Genomic DNA, 13,078 nt, shown 5'->3' with positions numbered 1-13,078 from the left:
TTTAGCCTCAAAGCTGCCAGGAGCTGTAGACTCACTCTTTTTTCCTAGTCTTGACACTACTCTTCTAAAGAGCTCTAATAAACATATTCAAGCTAAGGCATAAATGACCTCTAAGGAGATATTTGCATTTAATAGAACACAAAGTCCCAAGGATGAATCTGGACTTGCAGGGTCAGGGACCCTTCCCAGCCCATCTGCCATCACACCACATAGGCCTGCAGGTTGGTTCAGACTCATATGATCATCCCCATGGAGCACAATAATAACAATAATTGATGACAGTCACTTAATATTCCAGGCACAATGCTAAGTGCTTTGCAAATACTACCTCTTCTAATCATGATACACAGGAGACTGCCTTTATGAGGAAGCTGTCACAGGCTGTCTGTCCTCCACTGGGCTTTAAAGAAACCAATGACCATGTTGGAAACAATAAATTATCCTTTATATTCTTAAGACAAATTGATATGTCCCAATAGTCTTTAGTGTAAAACCTAAAATATGCCAGTTTGCACAGCTCACAAATTTATCCAGTTATAAAGCTGATGATTAACTCATTATAAAAGCATTTCCAAAAACACAGTCATGAAAACAAGTTCCCCTCTTGCAGATGACATTCATCATCATCTGACTCTCCAGTCCTCCCCTGCTCCACCAAGAAGCAATTAAGTTTTTACTAGCTTTTGCTCTAAGGTATTACAGCATCCAATATTTATACTTTATTATCTTTCATCATTTTTAGTGCCATCTGGTAGACACAGAACTGATTAAGATTAGTGTTCAGTGGGCGTGAACCAACAATTATTTATCTGGGAATGAAAAAGAATCAGTTTACTAATGATTCTTGCTCTAAACTGTGGTTGCTTTTGTCTCCCCAGGCCTATCCCTCTTAGACCTCAGACTGTTACTTTAGACAACATCACTGATTGTAAAAAACAACATAGACCAGCTATAAATCACTGCTTGTTGGCAGCTGTATAGATTATAATTTATAACCTACAAATGAGTTGGTGTAGCATTTATTAAAATCAGTTAGCAAAGACCTTATATCTTTTTGATGGACTAATCAAAGTTCAAATGCTCAGTGATTTCCTTATAGAATTAGTTATGCTTTTTGTCCTGAATTCACACTTTCATTTCTCCTGGGGGATGGGGTGTAAAGACCTAAGACAATTTTTTTTTTTTAGGTAAGAAGTGGATTTATTTAGAGAGAAACACACTCCACAGACAGAGTGTGGGCCATCTCAGAAGTCAAAAGGCCCCAGGTTACAGAGTGGTTAGTTTTTATGGGCTGGGTAATTTCTTTTTTTTTTTTAACTTCCTAAATTTTATTTATTTATTTGTTTATTTCTTTTTATACAGCAGGTTGTTATTAGCTATCCATTTGATACATATTAGTGTATACATGTCAATCCCAATCTCCCAATTCATCCCACCACCACCACCACCCCACTTTCCCCCCTTGGTGTCCATACGTTTGTTCTCTACATCTGTGTCTCTATTTCTGCCTTGCAAACTGGTTCATCTGTACCATTTTTCCAGATTCCACATATATGCATTAATATACGATATTTGTTTTTCCCTTTCTGACTTACTTCACTCTGTGTGACAGTCTCCAGATCTATCCACATCTCTACAAATGACCCAATTTTGTTGCTTTTTATGGCTGAGTACTATTCCATTGTATACATGTACCACATCTTCTTTATCCATTCATCTGTCGATGAGCATTTAGGTTGCTTCCATGACCTGGCCATTGTAAATAGTGCTGCAATGCACATTGGGGTGCATGTGTCTTTTTGAATTATGGTTTTCTCAGGGTATATGCCCAGTAGTGGGACTGTTGGGTCATATGGTAATTCTGTCTTTAGTTTTTTTTTAATTTTTTTAAATTAGTTTCTGCTTTATAACAAAGTGAATCAGTCATACATATACATCCGTTCCCACATCCCTTCCCTCATGCATCTCCCTCCCTCCCACCCTCCCCATCCCACCCCTCCAGGCGGTCACAAAGCACCGAGCTGATCTCCCCATGCTCTGTGGCTGCTTCCCACTATCTATCTACCTCACGTTTGGTAGTGTATACATGTCCATGCCTCTCTTTCGCTTTGTCACAGCTTACACTTCCCCCTCCCCATATCCTCAAGTCCATTCTCAAGTAGGTCTGTGTCTTTATTCCCGTTTTACCCCTAGGTTCTTCATGACATTTTTTTTAAATTCCATATATATGTGTTAGCATACGGTATTTGTCTTTCTCTTTCTGACTTACTTCACTCTGTATGACAGACTCTAGGTCTATCCACCTCATTACAAATAGCTCAGTTTCGTTTCTTGTTATGGCTGAGTAATATTCCATTGTATACATGTGCCACATCTTCTTTATCCATTCATCCGATGATGGACATTTAGGTTGTTTCCATCTCCGGGCTATTGTGAATAGAGCTGCAATGAACATTTTGGTACATGTCTCTTTTTGAATTATGGTTTTCTCAGGGTATATGCCTAGTAGTGGGATTGCTGGGTCATATGGTAGTTCTATTTTTAGTTTTTTAAGGAACCTCCATACTGTTCTCCATAGTGGCTGTATCAATTTACATTCCCACCAATAATGCAGGAAGGTTCCCTTTTCTGCACACCCTCTCCAGCATTTGTTGTTTGTAGATTTTCTGATGATGCCCATTCTAACTGGTGTGAGGTGATACCTCATTGTAGTTTTGATTTGCATTTCTCTAATAATTAGTGATGTTAAGCAGCTTTTCATGTGCCTCGGCCATCTGTATGTCTTCTTTGGAGACCAAGACACATTTCTTAAAAAGAATATTATTTTCTGCCCTGGAGAGGTTGTGAGGATAAACTAATAGGTGAATGATTTTGGTCACCTAATAGCGGCGTCTTTCCCTCCTTCAGCCAAAACATATTGATTGTCATGTTCTACTGCTGTCATAAATAAGAATTATTGATGCATAAACAGTAAAACTAAACAAAATGAAAAAGAATTTGGCCAGACACCAGTCTAGAACTGCAGTGAAGAGCTGATGTTTTGAGTTTGAACTTTAAAAACCCAATCAGCTTCAAAATAAAAGAATTTAACAAAGAAAATAAGGAATTACTCTAATATTTATATTTTTTAACAGACAGATAAATTCAATAAGGGACACTTGTATAGCAAAGGACTGTTGGAAATATCAAAAGCAACAAAAGGGTGGGTTTTAAAAATCTTTTCTAAAACTGTAAGTAAAAGTTTAAATTTTTAAGAAACAAAAAATATATCTATTGAGCAGAATGTTAATGTGGTAAAAATTGGTTGACATATATAAAGATGGCTTTGAAATTGCCCTACTGCCCAAGAAAACTTTTTCAATAAGGTATAATTAAATCATTACTTGGTTGTAAATGGACTTCATAACAGATATTCTGAATCTGTCTGTATTTAAACCTGTTAATAAAACTGTTAATGGATCAGAAGCTTTATTATTTCCACAACCGTAAAATTTCAACTAGACCCTATTTTGGAAAGAAATTAGGCCTAGTCTCAGCTGATTAATAATGGAGTTAATAGGTTAAAAGGGCCAAGTGTGGTGTTTGGAATGCTGTTCTGGAACTTGGGAATGTTGGGTTGATTCCTGTCTTCAGGGAGGTTTCTGTTTCCTGCTTAATGTCATCATCTGTTCTTGATGAAGTGATTTACCATCCATATTACAAATGAGAAGGCTAGCAATGCTGGAGCCAGGAGAATGGTAGATGTCCAGAGTTCACTGGTGAGAAATGAGTAACACAGACAGTGGCACTAACTGTGTCCCTTTGGGTAGAGGGGCACAAACTACCTGGATGGTCAATGTGAAGAGCCATTTCCGTGTCTGCTTTGGCAGTGGGTTAGGGCTTCGGCCAGAGTTCCAGCACCATCCTAGCCCTCCAAACTGGATGACAACCAGAAAGTTCCCAGAGTCATACTCTCCACTAGTCGTTTTTAAAAGAAATTAAATGTGCTGCCTCGGTATTCTGTCATTATGTACTGACTAATATCCACACACAATTAATTAGCAAATGTCTCCCCTGGTGCCTTGTGTGGAGATTTCTGGTCTAAATCTAATGGCTTCTTTATCTGAAGATCACTTTGTGTCAGGGCGCTTATGCTGAATTTCTCGTCTCCCCACTTCTTCCTCCTATTCATATCCCCAAAAGTATTAGAAATTGTGCTTATTTTTTCATCCTCTAGGATAGTTATTGTCAACATTAATAGACTTCTGATAATATGATAACTCCTAACTGGATCCCTCAAACCATTAGGTTGAAAAACTATTATCAAAAAAAATGGTTCTGAAGAACCCAGGGGCAGGACAGGAATAAAGACGCAGATGTAGAGAATGGACTTGAGGACACAGGGAGGGGGAAGGGTAAGCTGGGACGAAGTGAGAGAGTGGCATGGACATATATACACTACCAAATGTAAAATCGATAGCTAGTGGGAAGCAGCCGCATAGCACAGGGAGATCAGCTAGGAGTTTTGTGACCACCTAGAGGGGTGGGATAGAGAGGATGGGAGGGAGATGCAAGAGGGAGGAGATATGAGGATATATGTATATGTATAGCTGATTCACTTTGTTATACAGCAGAAACCAACGCAACAATGTAAAGCAATTATTCTCCAATAAAGATGTTAAAAAACTATTATCAACGCAAGTATAATCTATTAATTTGATGATGAATCATGGGCATTAGCTTTAACATAAATATACTAAAAGCTAAATCAGATCCAAACAATTTAAGATTTCATAGATTGCAGTTTATTTCTATTTTGTTTCCAAAATCCAACTATTAACCAAGTTGTATACCACTCTGACCAGAGGTACTTGGAACTGAAAGTCAACTCACTGAACTAACTTTGTAGCTTGAAACTATGAAATTTGTCATACTTGGGAAATGCAAACTCGGGAAATGCAAACTTGTGAATGGGTTTCTTTGTTAATGGCTACTAATAATGGCCTGAAATCAATGCAGACTTATAGCAAATAATTACCTACTAATTGCTGTATAAATAGGATGATTCTTGAATTCCTAACTGTCTTCCCCGCTAAACCTTAATGTCAAAATAAATTGCCTTAGGAAGTAGTAAGTGCATTTCTTTATATTAGATATAACATATTAATTGCAAGTGCTTTTTAAAAATCATTTGTAGACTGACCTCTCGCAGCTTTTTGTATAAATATGAAAATATCCCTGCACTAAGCAATTAATAAAAGGGGATTCTTAGATTAGTCACTTGAGTATGGACTGGCCTCAAGGTTACTATTAGAAGTCACATTTGAAATCTAAGTAACTTCCTTTTTCTCTCTGCAGATTCTCCAATGACAATTTGATTCAAAAGAGTGGGATTTTAAAATAAGTAATTAACATCATTTGAAGAATTGAGAATAATTAATATAATCAATATGATTTTCAGTACATACCAAACCCCCAAATCTGCTATATTAAAATACAGATTCCATGATTTTATTGCTGTAACTGCTCTAATTTGGATGAGCTGTCTTTGTCCTTTGACAATGAACACCTGCAGGTAGAATCAGAAGGGAGAGGGAATAAACCAGTAATAAAGGGATTTGTACATGTGCCTTTATCTTCCTTCCTATCCCCAAGGATGATTTCTGGCACAGGGACCAGCAGGTTTGTCTAGATTGGTAACCTTGTCTTCTTCCCCGTGTTTTCTTGCCCTATCTGTTCTAACACGGTTCTAAACTAAAGGCTGATTGAATCAGTGAATTCCCGTGCCACGGGCTGTCTCTCTGTGTCTGATCTGTTGTATGCCAAGCCTCTGTGATGTTCTCTTAAGCCAGTTTGTCTTGTGCTGACCTTGTTTTTGAAAACTCTGAGAACAACACTAGTTGTTACCAGTCTATCATCTTGCTTTACCCAAATAACATATAGCATGCTGCTTCAATTCCTCTCTGCTTTCCCCAGGTTAGCTAGAATAAAACATCTCAGTAATCAGAAACATCGCATGGAAAATTTCTTTTAAAAATGCATCTGTCATTTTAGAGATTTAAAGGTGTACTGTGGCAAAAAGTTGACTTCTGCACATTGTGGCTTTAGAACGCTGCTTCCTAGTCTGACTGTGTGATTTAACTTTTTCATTTATAACGTTTTGTTTTATTCCCAGCTCTGGTGGTAGCTGTTCTGCGCTTCATACAACTGAAACCAAAGGTTTTAAATCCGTGGCTGAATATTAGTGGATTGGTGGCGCTCTGTCTGGCTTCCTTTGGAATGACCTTACTTGGTAATTTTCAGGTACTTCATTTGGCCTTTTTCACCTCCATCTCACACTTCACCTATATGATGATCACAGCCACTGAGGTATAGTCACTATGTGGCCCATAGAATTCTCCATGAATCTTAAAAAAAATGCTAACAGTGGTTCCTGATATGCACAGGTTCTCCAGCAGTCAGCCCATCTGTTCTTTGAGCCTCGCCTATGTAAGTCTGAATTAAACATGAGAAATTCCTCCCTATGCATTGGAAATACAGCACAGCTATTGGGAAATGTATCTACTAAAATAGGGCTTTCAAACCACTGTATACTTTTTTTCATAACAAATTATATTCTAATGTACCTTTCTAGAAAATTAATAGGATCATTGCCTTTCTGTAATTAAACATTGAACATCCTTATTGGATGAAACCTTGCATTTTAGATTAGCAAGCTCACATGGGGGTCAGTTTGAAAATCCAGAATTCCTCTAGAACACCTGTGACTTGTATAAAGAGGTACTAACCCTCAGTCTTCTTCCCAGAGATATAGAAACCCAAGGTCACTTAAGCATAATTTCCCCTGCCAATACCCTCACACAACTCTTGACCTAAATGACTTCATTTGTAAAATAGACATGGAGACCCTGCCCAGTTACAGTAGTTTTCTGTTTTCCCTGCCTCCATTCCCTCCCCAGCATCCTCCGGCCTCTGCGATATACTGCTGCTAGAAACTTCCTCCTTGCAGTCAAACACCAATCCTGACACTTCTCCCCCGTCTGTTGAGTGAAATCCAAATGGTGCAGGCATTCCAGACACTCAGCATTCTAGTGAGCGTTTAGGAATGTTCTTACTGAAAATATGGTAGTGGATTTTCTAAGACTGTCTCTCGTCCTTGACCCTCAGTGCTGATAATTCATTAAATTAGGATAACTCATTCCCCAAGATGTCCCCTGGCACACAGTAGCAACTCAATAAGTATTTTTTTTAATAAATAAATTTATTTATTTTATTTAGTTTTATTTTTGTGGCTGCACTGGGTCTTCGTTGCCGCGCACAAGCTTTCTCTAGTTGCGGCGAGTAGGGGCTATTCTTTGTTGCGGTGCGCGGGCTTCTCATTGCGGTGTCGTCTCTTGTTGCGGAGCGTGGGCTCTAGGCGCGCAAGCTTCAGTAGTTGTGGCGTGCGGGCTTAGTTGCCCCGCGGCATGTGGGATCTTCCCAGACCAGGGCTTGAACCTGTGTCCCCTGCATTGGCAGATGGATTCTTAACCACTGTGCCACCAGGGAAGTCCTTAATAAGTATTTTTTACTTAATGGGCTGTCTGACAGATAGGCAGGCAATCCCACCCATTCCTCTAACTATTCTAGATCTCATTCCATATCAACCTAGATAATGAGAAAGCTGCATTCTTAGAACCTATTGGCTAGGAGGTTGAATTATCAGGAGAATATTTGAGAGTTTATCTGTTAAGCTCCAAAATGTTAGGGCGCAGATCATTTTTTATTGAGATTTTGGTGGTAGTCTTTCCTCCACTTATCCATCTGTGCTACAGGGACTGGCATGTTGTAAAATGCTCAGTAACTATCATTTCTCTCAACCAGGTCTTAGATGGAAGTTACTGAGTAGACATTTTGTTTTTCACTAAAGTTCCCCGAAGAATCCCAGTGATTGGGTTGTTTGGGTGAACCACAGATATTCAAAACTGTAAATGATGATGCTATATATGAAGAACATTTTCTGGAATATCTACAGAGATTACACAGGAAACAAATAACACATTAGTTGCCTGTGGAGAAGCCAGGTGGCTAGTATATGAGATAAGAGACAGACTTTTCAATCTATACTCTTTTTACAATTTTTAAAAATATTTTTTATTTTTATTATTTTAATTTATTTATTTATTTATTTTTTGCGGTGCACGGGCCTCTCACTGTTGTGGCCTCTCCCGTTGTGGGGCACAGGCTCCGGATGCGCAGGCTCAGTGGCCATGGCTCACGGGCCTAGCCGCTCCACGGCATGTGGGATCTTCCCGCACCGGGGCATGAATCCGTGTCCCCTGCAACGGCAGGCGGACTCTCAACCACTGTGCCACCAGGGAAGCCCTGTATCATCTATTTTTAAACTTAGAATTAAAAAATAAATGAACAGACTATGTAGAGCATGGAAAACCAATTTCCTAGAAGTAAAATTTGACTTGGGGAATCATTACTTAAAGTGTTTCAGGACTTCCCTGGCGGTCCAGTTGTTTAGACTCCACGCTTCCAATGCAGGGGGTGTGGGTTCGATCCCTGGTCAGGGAACTAAGATCCCACATGCTGTGCAGCCAAAAAATAAATAAATAACAATAAAATGTTTCAAAAATATGTTTTGAACTGTGAGGGGGGAAAATGGCTTCTTCAAAGAAGAAAAAAGTCCTACAGCCAAAACAATAGAAAAAAATTGTAAAGGGAAAGTAATATTGATTTGATACAACCATTATTCATAGTAACGCTAAACAATAAAACACCTGAAGGCAATGGCCATTCAAAAAGATATTTTCACCATGTTTTTAAAGCCATCTTTCAACAGTAGATTTTGTTTCCTGTATGTTTCCTGTATATGTGGGGTACTATATGTGTAGTTAAAAATATATGCAATTAATAAAGGTGTTTTAAGTGACAGATATATTTTTTAAACCAGTGGGTAATGATTTGGGCAGTTTACATCCCTAACCCCCAATTGAAATAACCCAGATTGGTCTCCTTTAACCTATTAACTGTATAAAAGCCTTGACCAGGAATCTTCAAACACTGTTGCCCTTTAATGGGTCTCCAGATATGGCAAAAGCTCATAAGTGCAGTTTTCTTATTTTAATAGGAAAACAAAACAAAAGCCCATTAACAATGAATTGGCCACATTACATAGACTGGCCAGTTTTATAAGAGTAAAGAACAGCTCAAGTGTTATTAGTTGTCCAGGCCAGTGAAATGTTGACCTGCTTAGAACTGACCATCCTCAATCAGTAAATAACACAGCCGGATTCTGGTCTCATTTCTTAGTCTAGAAAACAGAGTTTGGGGTTTATGTCTGTAGAAACTTTGACATTTCTCTTTTTTTATGTATCTCTCCTGCTTTTTTCTTTTACTTTTCTACAAAGCTTTTCTGGAAAATAAATTCAAAGAATACATTACCACTGCCTGTATGGTTCTTCCAAACAAACCTTTTGAGGTGTGGGCATACTATTCATTTCTCTTCTTCCCTTCAGAGTTGGAACCAATGGAGAATAGAAACAAAGAGCCAGTGGAGATGAAGGATTCTACTCTTTCTACAACCTATCATCCCATTATTGGGACAACCCTTTACCTATTTTTTTCTCCTTCACGTATTCCATTGGCTTGTATATATTTTCTAAATGGGCCTCCACAGGTCATTATCTGTTCATCCCTTAGCTCACAAATGATGAAGAAATCCATAATGTCGGAACTTCCTTGACTTTTGGATTTGGCACGTTGACCTGCTGGATCCAGGCTGCATTGACACTCAAAGTAAACATCAAGAACGAAGGACGGAAAGTTGGAATTCCACGAGTTATTCTCTCAGCATCTGTCACTCTCTGCGTGGTCCTCTGTATCCTTTGACTGTGAAAATGTTCTTTGCCAGTGAGATTAAAACACAGGTAAGTTGTCCATGTAGAAGATGAGAAGATTGCCATTCTCAGTTGGTTAGGATATACTGTCGGATCAACTCAGAATATTAGACAAAAAAGAAAAATAAATGGGTATAAAAATGAAAACTTTCAGACCTATTTTTCATGCCAAAGTGGAGATGGAGAGCTAAAGATAAAACAAGCTCTGCCTTCTCAAAACTGTTTCAATCTGTAGGAATGGTGCCATGCATTCTCCTTTTGATGTAAAGTTTCCTTTTGTGAAAAACACAGAATGCATAACCAAAAGAGAATTGTGGGGTTTTTTTCCTTCCATCTTGAAAAATTCTTTTCATTTTCGACTTTATTAGTGGCTCTGTTATTTCATTTAATCTATTAACTCTAAAATGAATTTCTAGGGACAAAAATACATTTATATCTTTCAGGAAAACAAGTAAGCTTTTCTGGAAAAGAAATTCAAGAACTAGATTACCACTGCATGTACTGTTGTCCTAAACAAATAACTTTGAGGTGCTATTTATTTCCCTTCCTCCCTCACAGTTTGAACCAATGGAGAACAGTCACACAGAGCCAGATGGGGATGAAGAAATCAGCCTTTATTCCTAGTAAACTTGGAGAGGAAAATCGTGCAGGCCTCCTATCTCACACCCTGGAATTCAATCTATCCACCCAGTAAGAAGCAGAGAAATCAGGGAAAGGCAGAGGAGAGCACTACACTCAGCTGAAGCCCAAACAGATCGCAGAGGGACTGGTCTAGGGTGGAGCACAGTGACCCCACCTACTATAGCAGGGCCCAGTGGAAGTCAGCCAGTAATGACCCCACCAATCAGATCAGTCACTCAATCCTAAGTGTTCACTCCATTAGGTCCTCTGGAAACTGGAGAAGAAGGGAGTTCCTAGACGGCAAACTGTATAGCTAACACAGTTACAATCATCAATGTAATAGCCAATATTTACTGGGTACTTATAATGTGCTAGGCAGTATTCTAAGCACTTTAAATGTGTCACCCCTTTTAATCCTCACGTAACAAGTAAGAATAGTGAAAAACGGAGGTTAATTACCCACATGGTATGTGTCGATTTGTTCTAAACTCAGGCTTAGTTCTTATACTCGTAACCACTATGCCATCCCTCCTTAGAGTGGCTTTAAAATACGAAAACGTTTAGCATTTGGAGATGTTCATTAGTGGAGTATTTGGAGCCATTTATTTCTTCTTCCCTCACAAACTGCCATTCAGTCATTTTAGCGGTTTTCTTAAGTCACATTAGATTGAGAACATTCAAGGACTTGAAATTCCAGCCAAAAAACTTGCTGATTACTAGCAACCTGATAAAATATTTTATGAGTAAACGGGTCAGAATTCTGCCAGTGCAAGATTTGAAGACGTATCCCTCCCCTATAAGTTAATATTGCTTTGGCAACATTTTGAACCCTCAGTCAGAAGAGTATGTACACATTTTAAATCATTCTGAGTTTTGAGCTTATACCAAACAATTCTGATCCATGATATTTCCGAAGACTTGAAACCATTTCGTGGTTCCCAGGTGAATGAATCCAGGCCTAGTCAGGAGAGTGAAGTTTGGCTGAAGTAGTTGTCACAGGCTTTTTCACTCTCTGAAAATTTCCCAAGATTTTAAGGCTAAGTTCTGAAGGTAGAACTAATTCTAAGGGAACACTTCTGGTTTTTCTAAATAACCTTATTTAGTCCTTGGCCTCGTAGCTTTTCACTATAGAACGTTATGAACCTTTCTCCTCCCCAGCTCCTACCTTCATATATACTGATGTGTGTGTGTGTGTGTGTACACATACATACACTCTGTGTATAGTCAGGCATAGACGAATCATCTGTTCTTTGGTTTTTTAATTGCCTGCTTTCATTTGGGCACAAGTTTAAATGCAACACCAGGAATGAAACCAGCCTATAGAATATTGTCTGAAAGGCAACAGTGAAAACTAGAGAGAAGAAGAGGGGCCACTTAGACCTTAGTAGTAGCACTGCAGAGACAAACACAACTTATATGGAGGTAGTTAGCTATTTGATGCGTTCACATTGTTCCATCGTCATTTGCAGTGTCTTTTAAAAATACAGCGTTATTTTTCTGGCCAACTAGTTACTTTGTAATTGTAATTCTTTAGCTAGTCTCACAGTTTATTAGGCAGCCATAGAGTATAGCGGTCGAATGCATGGCCAGGGAGTCAGAGTGCTTGTGTTTGAATCCCAGTTCCACCAGTTAATACCCGTGTAACCCATTTGGCCTCCGTTTCCCTATTTTAAGCGAACTGCTGATAACAGGATGTTGTGATGAATAAGTTAGGTTTTCCATGAAAGCACCTAGAAGCATGTCTGGCACAAAGTAAGGGCTCAATAATGTTGCCTTGTATTATTTATGTAGATGATGTTTAGCTGGCTCTGTGAAGCTCTTCTGCTAGTCGGGGGGAGAGCCAGGCTTTTCCTGTAACCTATCTCTGCCCAGAAAGCAGCCCCGTCTTAATGAGGCCGATGGAGGAACTTGCCTTGACTACTTCTCCCCAGACTTCATCCTCATGGCCCAAGGCATCCACCTGTACGCAGCCAGGGTCCAGTGGGGCCTGGTCATGTGCTTCCTGTCTTACTTTGGCACCTTTGCTGTGGAGTTCCGGCATTATCGTTACGAGATTGTATGTTCCGAATACCAGGAGACTTTCCTAAGCTTCTCAGAAAGCCTGTCTGAAGCTTCTGAATATCAAACCGACCAGGTGTAACCCATCAGTTTTTCCTTGCTGGTGAGGTGGGCGTAGCACAGGGGAGGGGCCTAGGCACACCCACAGGATTTGACACACAACCTCATGACACATCGTAAACACAGGCACGTGCACGCACGCGCGCACACACACACACACACACACACACACACATTCATGGCCATGTTTGCCAAATGAGTGTTTCAGGGCGAGTTATTTAACAAAAAAGCACAAGCCCTATGTGTCGAAATACACGCTGTTAACACTGAAAATATAATGCACGAGAGAGCAAGAAGCTTGTGCATGATCACCTCTCTTTTCCCCTCTCTCCCAACACCCCCTGCTCTTCTTGTCCTCTTCATGTATTCCAGACATCCTGATCGCCCTACTTTGGGCAGGCCAAATGTAACATGGGAATAATGCCAAGTCCCGAAGTTGCCTTCAGATCCAGAGGGCTTGGAACCAGCTCGTG

The 13,078-nt window shown here is 39.5% G+C and overlaps 1 protein-coding gene across 1 annotated transcript in view; it reads left to right on the top strand.

The window, feature by feature from the left end:
- TMEM150C (transmembrane protein 150C) overlaps window positions 1-12,627 on the top strand; it is a 98,483-nt gene extending 85,856 nt beyond the window's left edge. The window contains exons 6-8 of the mRNA XM_060093314.1: window positions 6,155-6,282; window positions 9,670-9,847; window positions 12,419-12,627. Of these exons, the coding sequence (XP_059949297.1) occupies window positions 6,155-6,282; window positions 9,670-9,847; window positions 12,419-12,627 (515 nt within the window). The remainder of the gene's footprint in view (window positions 1-6,154; window positions 6,283-9,669; window positions 9,848-12,418) is intronic.
- Window positions 12,628-13,078: the final 451 nt, after the last annotated feature.

This window comes from Mesoplodon densirostris, chromosome 1 (assembly GCF_025265405.1).
Source record: "Mesoplodon densirostris isolate mMesDen1 chromosome 1, mMesDen1 primary haplotype, whole genome shotgun sequence".
Classification (NCBI taxonomy): Eukaryota; Metazoa; Chordata; class Mammalia; order Artiodactyla; family Ziphiidae; genus Mesoplodon; species Mesoplodon densirostris.
Note: the sequence above shows the minus strand (reverse complement) of the source record. Positions and strands in the feature narration are given on the sequence as shown.